We start from the raw sequence: 15,733 nt of genomic DNA, 5'->3' as shown, positions 1-15,733 counted from the left end.
AGGAGGTTCCTGGAGATGAAGGTGAGTGGGTGCTGGAGGTTCTTAGCTGCTAGTCCAGGCCAGTGGCAAATTAAAGCAGGGGCCCCTCGTCAATTTGTGGGCCCCTGAGAAAAATGGGTGCCCCATTCCCAGAAGAAGCCCCAGGGGCAGTAGCCCCTACCCAGTCACCCTGAGTCCTGTCAGGAGCCGTGGGTGAAGAAGCCCCAAGCCCAGGCTCACTGAGCCCAGCTGCAGCCGCAGGGGCAGACTTTAGCAGACTCAGGGAGGTGGTAGGTAAGATCCCATGGGAAGCAAGTCTAAGGGGAAAACCAGAGTTGGCAGTTTTTCAGAGAAATTATTAGGGCAGAAGAGCAAACTATCCTTCTGCGTAGGAAAGATAGGAAGTTAGGCAAGAGACCACCTTGGTGTAACCAGGAGATCTTCAATGATCTGAAACTCAAAGAAGGGTCCTACAAAAATTGGAAATTAAGTCAAGTTACAAATAATGAATATAAACAAATAACATAAGTATGTAGGGACAAAATTAGAAAGGCCAAGTCACAAAATGAGATTAAACTAGATAGAGGCGTAAAAGGTAAGAAAAAAACATTCTACAAATACATTAGAAGCAAGAGTAAGACCAAGGACAGGGTGGGCCCGTTACTCAATGAGCGAGGAAAGATAATAACAGAAAATGTAGAAATGGGAGATGTGATGATGTTTTTGTTTTGGTTTTTACCAAAAAGTTTAGTAGTGATTGGATGTGTAACATAGTGAACGCCGGTGAAAATGAGGTAGGATCTGAGGCTCAAATAGAGAAAAAACAAGTTAAAAAATTACATAAGCAAGTTAGATGTCTTCAGGTTGCCAGAGTCTGATGAAATACATCCTAGAGTACTCAAGGTGATGATTGAGGAGATATCAGTGCTATTAGCAATTATCTTCAAAAACTGATGGAAGATGGGAGAATTCCAGAGGACTGGAATAGGGCAGCCATAGTGCCAATCTATAAAAAAGAGAGTAAAGACAACCCAGTGAATAACAAAACAATCAGCTTAACTTCAGTACCTGGAAAGATAATGGAGCAAATAATCAAGCCATTAATTTGCAAACACCTTGAAGATAAGATGATAAACAACAGTCAGCATGGATTTGTCAAGAATAAGTCACGGCAAACCAATCTAAGAGCTTTCTTTAGCAGGGTAACAAGTCTTGTGGATGGGGCGAAGCAGTAGATGTGGTATACCTTGACTTTAGTAAGGCTTTTGATATTGTCTCATAAACAAACTAGGGAAATACAACTTAGATGGAGCTACTATAAGGTGAGTGCATAACTGGTTGGAAAACTATTCCCAGTGAATAGTTATCAGTGGTTCACAGTCAAGCTGGAAGGGCATAGTGAGTGGGGTCCCCAGCACAGGCGCTGGCTTCTAGTTTTCCCTGGGAGTGCTCAACCCCTCAGCCCAGGCTCCACCCCTACTCCACCCCCAACTGCACCCCCACTCCACCCCTACACCCAGACACTTCCCTGCCTCTTCCCATCCCGCTCTACCTTGACCCCGCCTCTTCCCTCTTCATCCCCCGAGCACACCCCATCCCCACTCCTCCCCCTCCCTCCAAGCGCCTCCTGCGCATTGCAGAACAGCTGTTCTGCAGTGTGCAAAAGGCACTGAGAGGGAGGGGGAGGAGTTGATCTATGGGGGCTGCTGGCAGGCGCAAGTGGGGAGGAGAGAGGGGAGCTTCACTGCCAATGGTTGCTAAGCACCCACTCATTTTTCTCCAGGGGTGCTGCAGCTTGCGCCTTCCCAGTTCTGTTCAATGTCTTCATAAATGATTTAGATGATGGCATAAGAGAGTTTGTGGATGATAGCAAGGTTGGAAGGGGTGCATTGCTTTGGAGGATAAGATTAAAATTCAAAATGCTCTGGACAAACTGGAGAAATGGTCTGAAATAAATAGGATGAAATTCAATAAGGATAAATGCACAGTACTCCACTTAGAAAGAACAATCAGTTGCGCACATATACAGTGGGAAATGACTGTCTTGGAAAGGGTACTGTGGAAAGGGATCTGAGGGTTATAATTGACCACAAGTTACATATCAGTCAACACTGTAACACTGATGCAAAAAAGGCAAACATCATTCTGGGATGTATTAGCAGGGGTGTTGTAAGCAAGACATGAGAAGTAATTCTGCTCTACTCTGTGCTAATTAGGCCTCAACTGGAGTATTATGTCCAGTTCCGGGTGCCACGTTTCTGGAAAGATGTGGACAAATTGGAGAAAATCCAGAGAAGAGCAACAAAAATTATTCAAGGTCTCGAAAACATGATCTATGAGGAAAGACTGAAAAAATTGGGTTTCTTTAGTCTGGAGAAGACTGAGAGTGGACCTGATAGCTTTCAAGTACATAAAAGGTTGTTACAAGGAGGAGAGTAAAAAATTGTTCTTATTAATCTCTGAGGATAGGACAAGAAGCAATGGGCTTAAATTGCAGCAAGAGAGGTTTAGGCTGGACATTAGGAAAAACTTTGTGAGTGTCAGGGCGGTTAAGCACTGGAATAAATTGCCTAGGGAGATTGTGGAATCTCTGTCATTGGCAATTTTTAAGAACAGGTTAGACAGACACATGTCAGGAATGATCTAGTGGTTATGTCATCCTGCCTTCAGTGCAGAGGATTAGACGATTTGACCTCTTGAGATCCCTTCCAGTCCTACATTTCTGTGATTCTATGACCAACAGCATGTGAAAGATGGGGAAGAGGAAAGTAACAAAAATGTGTACCTTTTTATATACATTATAAGCCTTTGGATTTTTTTTGTTTATTAAATATATATCAACTATACTTCCCCTTCCACAGTGCTGTTTCCAATTTCTTGTTGATATAACAGAAGGATACAAAGAAGGTATTGATTGGCCTTATGGATCTGTTCAGGGACAGTTCTCCATGAAGACATGATGATATGGAAGTGGCACCAAGTGGAAGCAGAAATAAGCTAATATCATTGGTGAAGTGCTGGGACAAGGGTGATGCAATACTAGACAAGAACAGATAAATAGAGCATGCCTGAGGCCTTAACGCTATGGAAATGAAGCAAAAAAGGAGTCAGTGGAGAGATTCAGAGAAAGTAAACAAAAGTGAAACATCTTTGTCCTGTGTGGTTTTGTCTTTGTAACTGCGGCAGACATTCATCCCACAGTCTGGGAAAGGATCAAATACTAAACAGTAAAACCTGAAACAACTTGTTGGTGAATGTGTAAGATACGGCGTGGAATCTTACGGATGGTAGCATAACCCTAAAAACGTTTAATGTGATTAAATTCAGTGCTGTGGTAATTTGATGTACTAGTTAAAGTTATTTAACTTCATTTCCAAGGAGAAAGTATTGTTCATAACGTTATCATTGCCATGCATCACCCTCAAGACCTAACGCTAAGTCTGCGTGGGGGCTGAATTGCCTATTACTCTTTCCAGATAGGAGGGTAAGCAGTTGGGGAAGCATCTGGAGAAATACAACATAGAACTTTTTTCCGATGGACCTTAGCTGTTGTTCAGTTATTTATTTGTGCATTTTGTGTAATGGCTATTGCTGAGGCATCTGGGAGCCATAATCCGTCAAACAAGCAAAATGATCTCAACTGGAGACACTTAGTTTAAATGAATGAGGTATAGATTCTGTCTGTATGTCATTCTCCGGAGTTCCACCTAAATCTGCTTCCCTGTACAGTCCTCCTTTACAACTCTTCATGGGTTTCCTTAAAATATGCAATACAGGCATCGAAGGTTCATGTGGCCATTTTCATTTACATCTTGACATACCAATTATCAAACTGAGTACAATTTTAAATTCCTAAGCCATAGCTCAAATCTTTTACAGTTTTCTGTTTGACTTAATTATACATAAGGCTTCTATTTGTCAGGGTTTATTAATTATCATTTTTTTCAGGATTTATTTTTAGCAATGTTTACGTTTCATGTAGAAGTAAAAAAATCAAGGTTTTTCAGATTTTTTTTCTTTGTATATATTCCAATTAGTAATAAATAAAAGAGAAATTCTCCCGTCATTCATAGTGTAAGTGCTAACATGGGAGTTAGGTGGGTGTACACAAAGTGTTCCATAAAATAGTACAGTTCTTTTGAATACAGACCTGCTTAAATAATGGTCATGATTTTTTATACAATTTTAGCACAATGTGGTTTCCATGGAATCAGTTTCCACTGTAAATTTAAAAATACTGTAATTGAACTTGGAAAGAGAATGTAAATGTTTGATAGAGTAATAAAGTAGTGATATCCCTGTCCAGGAGTAGCCTCTGATGGAACTACTCAAATTATTGGAGAAGAAAGCAGAGGGGCCTTGCTATTACTGCTATAATAATACATGCTGAATTAAGTAATAATATAATTCCCTTTGGCTAATAATATTATTCATTACTAAGTGATAATAGTAGTAGTAGTAATAATAATAATAATAATAATAATAATAATAATAAAGTGATAATATCCTTCCCCTAAAGGTCAGAAAAGCATTTTCCAAGGAAGCAAGATTTTGTGTCTGACAGAGGAAGTTTCCAGCAACATCCAGAAAACTGATGTCACACTACTTGTTTTACTGTAGGTACACTGAATTTGAGGCCTGTTCCCCTGTATTCTGATTGGACCAGAGTGTCCATTTGCATCGTTTTATTGAATATTTTAGGATCTGATGAGAAACTAAAAAAAAAAAAAGCCTGATTCAATTACATCATGTCATGGCAGACAGCTAAAAAGTGACAAGTTTTTAAAGTGCTTATATACCAATGCTAGAAGTCTAAATAATAAGCTGGGTGAACTAGAGTGCCTTGTATTAAATGAGGCTATTGATATAATAGGCATCGCAGAAACTTGGTGGAATGAGGATAATCAATGGGACACAGTAATATCAGGGTACAAAATATATCAGAAGGACAGAATTGGTCGTGCTGATGGGGTAGTGGCACTATATGTGAAAGAAAGCATAGAATCAAATGAAGTAAAAATCTTAAATGAATCAAGCTGTACCGTCGAATCTCTAAGGATAATAATTCCATTCTTGAATGATGAGAATATAATAGTAGGGATATTTTACAGGCCACCTGACCAGGATGGTGGTAGTGACTATGAAATGCTCAGGGAGATTAGAGAAGCTATTAAAATAAAAAAACTCAATGATAATGGAGGATTTCAGCTATCCCCATATTGACTGGGTACATGTCACCTCAGGAAGGGATGCAGAGATAAAGTTTCTTGACACCTTAAATTACTGCTTCTTGGAACAGCTGATCTTGGAACCCACAAGAGGAGAGGCAATTCTTGATTTAGTCCTAAGTGGAGCACAGGATGAGGTCCAAGAGGTGACTATAGCTGGACTGCTTGGTAATTGAAAGCTCACGGAAACTTTTTAAAGATACCATAATAGAGGCTCAGCTTAAGTGTATACCCCAAATTAAAAAACATAATAAGAGAACTAAAAAAGAGCCACCATGGCTAAACAACAAAGTAAAAGAAGCAGTGAGAGGCAAAAAGGCATCCATTAAAAAGTGGAAATTAAATCCTAATGAGGAAAATAGAAAGGAGGATAAACTCTGGCAAATGAAGTGTAAAAATGTAATTAGGAAGGCCAAAAAAGAATTTGAAGAACAGCTAGCCAAAGAGTCAAAAAGTAATAGCAAAGAAAATTTGAAGTACACCAGAAACAGGAAGTCTGCTAACCAACCAGTGGGGCTACTGGATGATCGAGATGCTAAAGGAGCACTCAAGGACAATAAGGCCATTGTGGAGAAACTAAATGAATTCTTTGCATCACTCTTCACTTTTGAGGATATGAGGGATATTCCCAAACCTGAGCCATTCTTTTTAGGTGACAGATCTGAGGAACTGTCTCAGATTGAAGTGTATTAGAGGAGGTTTTGGAACAAACAGATAAACTAAACAGTAATAAATCACCAGGACCAGGTGGTATTCACCCAAGAGTTCTGAAGGAACTCAGATGTGAAATTGCAGGACTACTAACTGTCCTCTGTAACCTGTTATTTAAATCAGCTCCTGTACAAAATGACTGGAGGATAGCTAATGTGACATCAATTTTTTAAAAGGGCTCGAGAGGAGACCCCGGAAATTACAGGCCTGTAAACCTGACTTCAGTACCAGGCAAACTGGCTGAAACTACAGTAAAGAACAAAATTGTCAGACACATAGATGAACATAATTTGTTGGGGAATAGTCAATATTTTTTTTTTATAAAGGGAAATCATGCCTCACCAATCAACTAGAATTCTTGGATGGGGGTTAACAAGCATGTGGACAAGGGGGATCCAGTGGATATAGTGTATTTAGATTTTCAGAAATCATTTGACAAGATCACTCACCAAAGGCTCTTAAGCAAAGTAAGATGTCATGGGATAAGAGGGAGGGTTCTCTCATGAATTGGTAACTGGTTAAAAGATAGGAAACAAAGGGTAGGAATAAACGGTCAGTTTTCAGAATGGAGAGAAGTAAATAGTGGTGTCCCCCAGGGACTGGGCCCAGTCCTATTTAACATATTCATAAATGATCTGGAAAAGGGGTAAAAAGGGAGGTGGCAAAATTTGCAGATGATATAAGCAGCAAAGAATCCTGTGGCACCTTATAGACTAACAGACGTTTTGGAGTATGAGTTTTCGTGGGTGAATACCCACTTCATCAGATGGAACTGACGAAGTGGGGATTCACCCACGAAAGCTCATGCTCCAATACGTCTGTTAGTCTATAAGGTGCCACAGGATTCTTTGCTGCTTTTACAGATCCAGACTAACATGGCTACCCCTCTGACAGATGATATAAAACTACTAAAGATAGTTAAGTCCCAGGCAGACAGTGAAGAGCTACAAACGGATCTCTCAAAACTGGGTGACTGGGCAACAAAATGGCAAAGGAAATTCAGTGTTGATAAATGCAAAGTAATGCACATTGGAAAACATAATCCCAACTATACACATAAAATGATGGGTCTAAATTAGCTGTTACCGCTCAAGAAAGATCTCGGAGTCACTGTGGATAGTTTTCTGAAAACATCCACTCAAGGTACAGTGGCAGTCAAAAACGCGAACAGAATGTTGGGAATCTTTTAAAAAGGGATAGATAATAAGACTGAAAATATCATATTGCCTCTATATAAATTCATGATATGCCCACATCTTGAAGACTGCTTGCAGATGTGGTGACCCCATCTCAAAAAAAGATATATTGGGTTCAGAAAAGAGCAACAAAAATTTTTAGGGATATGGAGCAGCTGCCATATGAGGAGAGATTAGTAAGACTGGGACTTTTCAGCTTGGAAAAGAGACAACTAAGGGAGGATATGATTGAGATCTATAAAATCATGACTGGTATGTATAAAGTAAATAAGGAAGTGTTATTTACTCCTCTTCATAACACAGGAACTAGGGGCCACCAAATGAAATTAATAGGCAGCAGATTTAAAACAAACAAAAGGAAAGTTTTTTTCACATAATGCACAGTCAGCCTGTGAAATTCCTTGCCAGGTGATGTTGTGAAGGCCCAGACTATCACAGGGTTCAAAAAAGAACCAGATTGGAGGATAGGTCCATCAATGGCTGTTAGCCAGGATGGGCAGGGATGGTGTCTCTAGCCTCTGTTTGCCAGAAGCTGGGAATAGGTGACAGGGAATGGATCACTTGATTATTACCTGTTCTGTTCATTCCCTCTGGGGCACCTGACATTGGCCATTGTCAGAAAACAGGATACTGGGCTAGATGGACCTTTGATCTGACCCAGTATGGCTGTTCTTATGTAGTGGTGGTTTAAAGAGGTATTGTTGGGGATCAAGAACAACAAGGAGTCCGATGGCACCTTAAAGGCTTACAGATTTATTTGATTATAAGCTTTCGTGGATAAAAAACCCACTTCTTCAGATGCAAAGAGATCAAGGTGTCATTAACCTAATACAATATCACTGGGGAAATTTTTAGTGGGAGAGTCTAATTTGCTGATTTTGTCATCATTAAGTGTCCTGTGAGTGGCATTACAGCATCAAGGGAAGATTTAAGTGTTTGTTTTAAATTGATACCAAAATTTAACAAGCAAAGTTAAATCAGTTTTAAATATCTGTTAATAAATACACTGTCTATGATGTAATAGAGGCAGTCTCAACTCTTGAATGTTATAGAACATTTGAATCATCTTAAATAGTTATAAAGTTTTTATGCTGCTTTAGTTTAACACACATGGGGATATTTTCAAAGACACAAATCGTGGATAGGCATCTAAGTCCCATTCACTTTCAGTGGGAGTTAGATGCTTATCATATATATCTTTAAAAACCTCCCCCATTGTAGATATAATTCCGTAGTGTGAAGATGAAGATTACAGCAGCGTGAGTCACACTGCATGACTAACCTCTCTGTGTGGGGGAATCACCTGCTGCCTTTTTTGGCCACATTATGAAATGTTTTAATTAAAAGATCATTTTAGCAATAAACTCTGAGGATGCAGGTAAGGTCAGTGCCAGTGTATGCTTCGATCTAAATTTATGCAGGATTATTTGAAGCATTCCAAACTACAGATCTTGTGTACATGGTATAAACTACACTGGTTGAATTTTATTTAAATTAAGTCTGAATACAATTATTGTGCATTCTAGGTCTGTGCTTCCTACATACAAATTTGGATTATGCCTCTAAACATTCTGGAAACAAGTACCAGGTTTGGTTTATATCTTGGTTTATAGGTTTGAATAAAATGTAAATATGAGCTGAATCCAGACATGGGAGGCAATGTCTGAGAGGAGAGTGATTCTAGACAAAACCAGAACCTCCCAGGCACTGATCAGCATAGAGCAAAGTGCACAGCAAATGCTGATCACCATGCAGACCAGCCTATAGAGGGGATTTAGCAGATGTCAATCTCCGTACCTATGCACACTGCAGAGGTTTCAGCAGAAACCTGTGGAGACAATTTAACTAACTATTGCTCCATTTCACAGCGTAAAATTATAAATCTTGTTGTTTGTCTTAAAGCAAAGCTCCTAAATATTCTGAGGAATTCTGAGTATAAATGAGTAGGGGGGGAATCTATTTAGAAAGATGATGTTTCTACATATTATAAGTGGATTTTCTTCTTTGAGTGGCCTCTGCATTTTCCCACTTTTGGGTGCACTGACTCCTGCTTAGACTAGTGGAATCCTCTTTGTAGCAGCGTCCATTGGAGCCCTCTTGCGCCCCCTTCCCCTCTCCTCCAGACTCTAAATGTTCAGGGGGCGAGGCTATACAGTGGAGGTATGGCATGACTTGCCAACCCACTCTGTACCTTTCATTGCCTCCCCGAATCTGTAATTAATTAGGGCTCAGAGGAAGAGAGAGAGGTGGGCGTGATGTGTGTGCAGAGGTCATTTTGAAGGACCCCAATTACAGGAGCGTAACCTTCATTTCTTGAGTGAATTAGATCAGACGTTGTATTCCTTTTTCTCCTACCTGCAGTCGCTCAGCAGTGAGCTACTTACCTTTAGTTCCATCAGTTTGCTATTACAGTCTGCTGAGGTTTGTGTAAAAGTGAACCATAAATCTTATTGACTGGCTGGATTCAGTTTTATTCTGTGTGTTGTGTGCTCTTTGAAAGGACTGTGTTTGTTGTTTAATCTTCTGCCTTTCTACGGCATTATTCTAAATCTAATCCTACACCAGGCTTAGACTATGTCCATGGCTGCAAAAATACACTCTAAAATGTTAGCGGCACAAAGCACATAGAGTTTAGGATTTTTATGCTGAGTGTCAGGCAGGGGAATCAGCTGGTAGTTCTGAATTTTTAAGATTTTTTGCCAAGAATGGAAAAAATAATATCTCTATGCTTTTCTGTTAATAGAAAGGACATAATACATGAGGTATAGCATTTTATGTTTTATTGTATCCATTTATTAAAGCCGTGTATTTACACTGTACTGTGGATAGTGACATTTCTGTATTCGTTGCTTGCACTGTATTGTGGATATTCACATTTCTGTATTCATTGCTTGCACTGATGTGAAGCAATAAAACAAAAACAATGGCCAGCAGATTCTTGGTGTTTAAAGACTGGCTGCCATCTCTCCACCCTTGGCCAAGAATGCTCTCCACAGAAGTGCAGAAAGAGCCCCTTGGATAGGGGGTCTTCAAGCTGCATCAGATCCTTTGCATCAGTTAAGGTGCATTCCAGGCCTTCCAATCCAGCAGCAAGATTTGCAGCATAGATAATGTATTTTCAAGGGCAGCAGGGCTTGGCTGAAAGGAGGATCTCTCTCAGATCATTAAGGTAATAGTTAGTAAATGGGAAAACTGTCAAGGCAAATTAATTGTAAAGCCTAATGATTTTGATGTTAGCCCTTTAGAATGAGGAAAAGCACCCTTGGCCCTTTGTCTGGGCTAAAGTGCTTTAATTTTTTTCCCTGGAGAGCTGAATTGAGCATCTTGTGCTTTTAAAAGCAACCTGTGATAAATGATTCCCTTTGTGAAAAAATCGGCGTTCACAATCCTGCTGTAACATTGGACTGCAGCAAGGGAGTTATACAGTAAATCTGCAGATAATGGTTCATGCTGCTCCTTCCCCCATAAGCCTTTATGAAATATTGCCGACAAGCAAACATTTAAATGCTCAGAAATAAATGAATGAGCAAACATTCCTTGGCATCTCTCTGAATGGAGGAGGGGTAGTTGGTTTTTTAAAAAACGAGGAAGTCCTTCTGTGATGGCCGCTCTAGCCAGGGGCTAGCAATTTATCCTGTAGCACAGCTGGGAGCATTCTGAACCGTGACTGTGAAGCGCTAGGGTGAAAACACTGTTGCTGATGACCTGGGTTAGGGGGATGTCAGGTTTGATGTAGTTTTCACAGTAAGAAGGTATCTTTAAAACTGGTCTTGTACTTGAAAAACTACGACAATCTAAATCATAGTATGAATCATCAGATAACCGGTATTGGATGAAATATCAATTTGTCACTTGTTTTGCTTTGCTGAAGTTACGTATTGGCCGGTTTGAAGGTGAAGAGGTAGGTTTCGCACAGGCAGGGACAGGGGACCCAGAGGAAAGGAGAACACAGTAAACAGAGCTGCTGCCAGACTGCTGCTGCTCCTTGCTGTCTCCATTTTCAGAAGCCCCTGAGAGGCTGGTGTGTGTTTCAGGAAATGAGAGACAACACAGAGTCCTTCTTGGAGATTATCTCCAGCTGACAGGTTTTGTGGTTAATGCAAAATATGGTGGTTTGCTGTTTGACTACTTACTTTCAGTAACCTTTAAATGGAGATGAAATGTTATAGACCTAAAAAACGTAATGAATTTGCAACCTCTCATTGTCTTCAGAAAAGTTGACACAGTCAGGAGTGGCTTCAGCAGCACTGTTTCTCCCTCTGATTGCTAGGCACATGCACTTCCACTTCTCCTTGTCTCTCCTCCCTAAACATGGGGACCTATACTGAGGAACACCAACCCTGGAGAAAAACTAGGACATTAACACAAACGCGTACTAGGTTTCATGACAGAGAAGGTCACATCACAACCCGCCTTGTCTACTTAAATCAGAAGTTAAGGCAGGGGTTCTCAAACTGGGGGTTGGGACCCCTCAGGGGGCCGTGATGTCATTACATGAGGGGAGTCATGAGCTGTCAACCTCCACCCCAAACCCGACTTGCCTCCAGCATATATAATGGTATTAAATATATTAAACAGTGTGTTTAATTTATTAGAGGGTCCCACTCAGAGGCTTGTGATGTGAAAGGGGTTGCCAGTAAAAAAGTTTGAGACTCACTGAGTTAAGGGAAATGTCTCCGGCATTCCTTGCCGCTTTATACTGCATCCAACAGTGCCAGTGACATGCTCCAGTATTCCATAAGACTTTCACTTCCATCTCCAAAATAGCAAAAAATATGTGTCCAACTTCATCAAACCTGTCCTCAGATAAAACCTTAGCAGCAACCTCGGCAATGTTAGAGCAGATTAATTTCCCAAATACTGGGCACGTGTGACAGTCAGATGTACTGATCTGTTGATTGATATAAGGGTGTAGAAGGTTACTATTAAGAGAGAGCAAGCGAGAGCTGATATTTACTCTTTTCTGTTAATGTAAAACATTAGGATTTATGCCTCGTACTTCATGGATTATTTGATATAAAAATAGCAACTTTCTGAGATATAAAAACATTATTTTGTGGTTTCTTGGTTATAATTTTCTCCTCCAAAAATTGTTGTAAAGATTGCCTAGCTGTAAAGAAGGATGGTTAAAAATGCTAAATGTTATCAAAATAATTCTTCTGTTGTAAGATGTGCCACATGCAAAATACAGGAAGAATGCTGTGGGAGAATGGCTTTGTTGGCATTCACTAGCAATGAACCGCTTTACTCACTTTTGACTTCACCATTAAGAAGTATTGCAGCCATTCCAAATGCCTGCTGATAACACCTTTATACTGAAGCTGATCAAAACATTTTCACAAGGGAAAATGCAGTTCGTTGAATTAACATTTTCTGCATGAAAAGATGGATTTCAGCAGACTTTTCCTTCATGGTTTGGTCTGGCCATTTGAAATGGCTCAAACAATGTAGTTTAGCTCGGTTAAACCCCCGTTTGCTCTCCGTGTGAACACAGTTTAACAGCTTTGAGATAGTTTTGTTTTGGTTGCGCTATACACGAGGACAAGCTCAGGTTATCTGGCTAGGTCTGCATGGGGGTTAAGGGCGTTTTCAATGGAGTTCAGTGGAGCTCAGCGAACAATTGAAAAACACACCTTTTTGCTCTTGTTCACACGGCCTTTATTTGTAATAAGTCTCTGAAATATAAATGCAAGCCCAATGGTCAAGTAAAATCTCTCTTTCCTGAGTGAGCACTCTAGCCTTCTGACTCATTATAAGTGATGTCATACCCACAGCTGTATTGCCATCTAACCCTAAACGGTATTTTCTTTCCCTGTGTTTCTTTTTTACAGTACGCTTTGCACCTTATAGACCCCCGGACATCTCCCTGAAACCACTGCTCTTTGAGGTGCCAAGCATCACCACAGAGTCTGTATTTGTCGGACGAGACTGGGTGTTCCATGAGATAGATGCACAATTGCAGAGTGCCAATGCCAGTGTGAACAGAGGTGTGGTGATTGTTGGGAACATTGGGTATGGTAAAACTGCCATTATCTCCAGACTGGTTGCTCTCAGCTGCCATGGCACACGAATGAGACAGATTGCCTCTGATAGCCCACATGCCTCCCCAAAACGTAAGTACAGCTATACAGAGAGAGGTCTGAAATGCGTGAATCTCATACGCTTATGTGTTTAGCACCTTTCACCCACAAGGATCCCATTACCACTTCTTCCCACCACCCAATAGACCAGTTCAGAGATTGTTGCCAAACCTGCCATAATGGGGCCCCCTGGCATGGTTTACTGTTCATGGGCCAGACCTGGACAATGTGGAGCGATGTCATGGGGTGAGGACTCACCCCTGCGGCGCCTCCTACTGGTCGTCCAGGGAATTAGTGTTTCCAGCTCCTGAGTGCCCTCTGCAGGCCAGTGTCCTGCTTGCTGCTGGGCCCAAGTCCCTCCTGGAACCTGGTGCCCCTTTCAGGCTGGGTTTCTGCCCCTGGCAGTACCCCCACAAATTTGGGTCTCCCCTCCCCGGGGAACCCCCACCCTCTGTCCCTGCCTCGCCTCAGTCTATGGCCACTGCCATTCGTCACCTAGCCCCTGTTCCCTGGGGCAGACTGCAGTGTGAGTGCCACTCATCACCGGCAAGGGGGGTTTGGACCTGCTACCTTTGCCCACCCCTGTGCTGCCCTCTGCAACCCCAGTACCTTTCTTGGCCTTTAACAAGGCCTGCAGCCTAGGGGATTTCCAGGCCGGAGCTCCCCAGCTCCTCTGGCCTTCCCCCAGCCATGCTCCACTCTAGGTACCTTTGTCAGCTCCCAGGCAGCCAGGGCCTTCTCCCTCAAGAGCTAGAGGGAGAGTGTGCCCTGCTCCTGGCCCACTGCCTTCTTATATTGGCCAGCTGGGCCCTGATTGGGGTGTGGCCCCAGATGAGGCTGCTTCCCCAATCAGCCTTTCCCCAGCCACAGCCCTCTCCGGGGCTGCTTTTAAGCTCTCCGGGCTGGAGCAGGGTGACCACCCCACTACAAGCATGAACTGATTTATGCCAACTGAGGCCCCCTGAGGAATCAGGCTGTCTTTTCTTCTATTGCCCCCTGGCTTGGGCACATCATTGGCTTGCTTAATGGGAACCCTCCATCTGTTATTCCCCTAACTTGTTACCGCAACACACTTTATGCTGGACACATTACCTATTCCTTCTTGTACAATTGATCTATCCCCATCTATTCTGGTATAGGAGCTTGGGATGGGTCACACACTGCATCTTGAGCTTGGCAACTGTTTTTCCTCCTGCACACCAACGTAAATCACTTCAGCCTCCACTGAAATGCAGCCACCTTGCAGGTGGAAGGCAACAATAGCTTAATATCACACACACGACACTTAGAAGGGTAAAACAGGAATGAAGAGATACTCTGTCCTACTGAAACTATAGTTAAACCGCTTATTAGCCAGATGCTGTTTGCTAGAATGAAATATTCTAAGCCACATATAAGCATCTGAAACAACACCAAATGTTGGTTTTCTGAAATACTGAATGTCACCTTCCAGAGCTAAATGGACGTGTAATGAAAGGCAGGGTTTGTTTATGTATTTTAACTAAAAGCCTGCAACGCACCTGCTGGATGTTTCTCTCAGTCTATTTAGAGAGATTGTGAGGGAGATTAAAGAAGCTACAGTTTAAGTGTTTTCAAACTAAATACCATACACACAGTAGAGACCTGGAGGCTTTGAATAGGAAAATATTCTACAGTTCTCACATGCAAAGCACAGAAAAGAGATCCTTGTACAAACCAAACACACACAGGCTTTCAGTTCTTACTCCAGCACTTCCTTGAAGTAGCAGTAAATCGGAGAGATCCCCAGCTCTAAATTCTGGGAAATAAGTGAATCAAAAATTATGGCTGGGGTTGTTTGCTTAATATGGAGGTCTAAGCTCCTCAGAACAAGAAAGAAGACATTTATTCTGAAAAAAAGGCATATAAAGAATCATAGAAGATTAGGGTTGGAAGAGACCTCAGGAGGTCATCTAGTCCAACCCCCTGCTCAAAGCAGGATTAACCTCAACTGTATGCCATGAGCCTTCTTGGCAACAAGGGCACACTGGTGACTCATATCCAGGTTCTTGTCAACTGTAATCCCCACGTCCTTTTCTGCCGAACTGCTGCTTAGCCAGTTGGTCCCCAGCCTGTAGCAATTAATGGGATTCTTCCATTCTAAGTGCAGGACTCTGCACTTGTCCTTGTTGAACCTCATCAGATTTCTTTTGACTCAATCCTCCAGTTTGTCGAGGTCACTCTGGACCTATCCCTACCCTTCAGCAGCTTAGTGTCATCCGCAAACTTGCTGAGGGTGCAATCCATCCCATCATCCAGATCATTAATGAAGATGTTGAACAAAACCGGCCCCGGGACCAACCCTTGGGGCACTCCGCTTGATACCGGTTGCCAACAAGACATCGAGCCATTGAACAGTACCCGTTGAGCCTGACGATCTAGCCAGCTTTCTATCTACAATATTGTCCACACATCCAATCCATACTACTTCAACTTGCTGGCAAGAATACTGTGGCAGACCATATCAGAAACTTTGCTGAAGTCAAGGTATATCACGTTCACCACTTTCCCCATATCCACA

The 15,733-nt window shown here is 41.8% G+C and overlaps 1 protein-coding gene across 12 annotated transcripts in view; it reads left to right on the top strand.

The window, feature by feature from the left end:
* TANC2 (tetratricopeptide repeat, ankyrin repeat and coiled-coil containing 2) overlaps positions 1-15,733 on the top strand; it is a 617,479-nt gene that overhangs the window by 509,581 nt on the left and 92,165 nt on the right. For all 12 annotated transcript variants that reach the window (XM_030541301.1, XM_030541300.1, XM_030541298.1 and 9 more), the window contains one exon: positions 12,946-13,227. In XM_030541301.1, coding sequence (XP_030397161.1) covers positions 12,946-13,227 — 282 coding nt within the window. The remainder of the gene's footprint in view (positions 1-12,945; positions 13,228-15,733) is intronic.

This window comes from Gopherus evgoodei, chromosome 23 (genome assembly GCF_007399415.2).
Source record: "Gopherus evgoodei ecotype Sinaloan lineage chromosome 23, rGopEvg1_v1.p, whole genome shotgun sequence".
In the NCBI taxonomy this organism is placed as follows: domain Eukaryota; kingdom Metazoa; phylum Chordata; order Testudines; family Testudinidae; genus Gopherus; species Gopherus evgoodei.
Note: the sequence above shows the minus strand (reverse complement) of the source record. Positions and strands in the feature narration are given on the sequence as shown.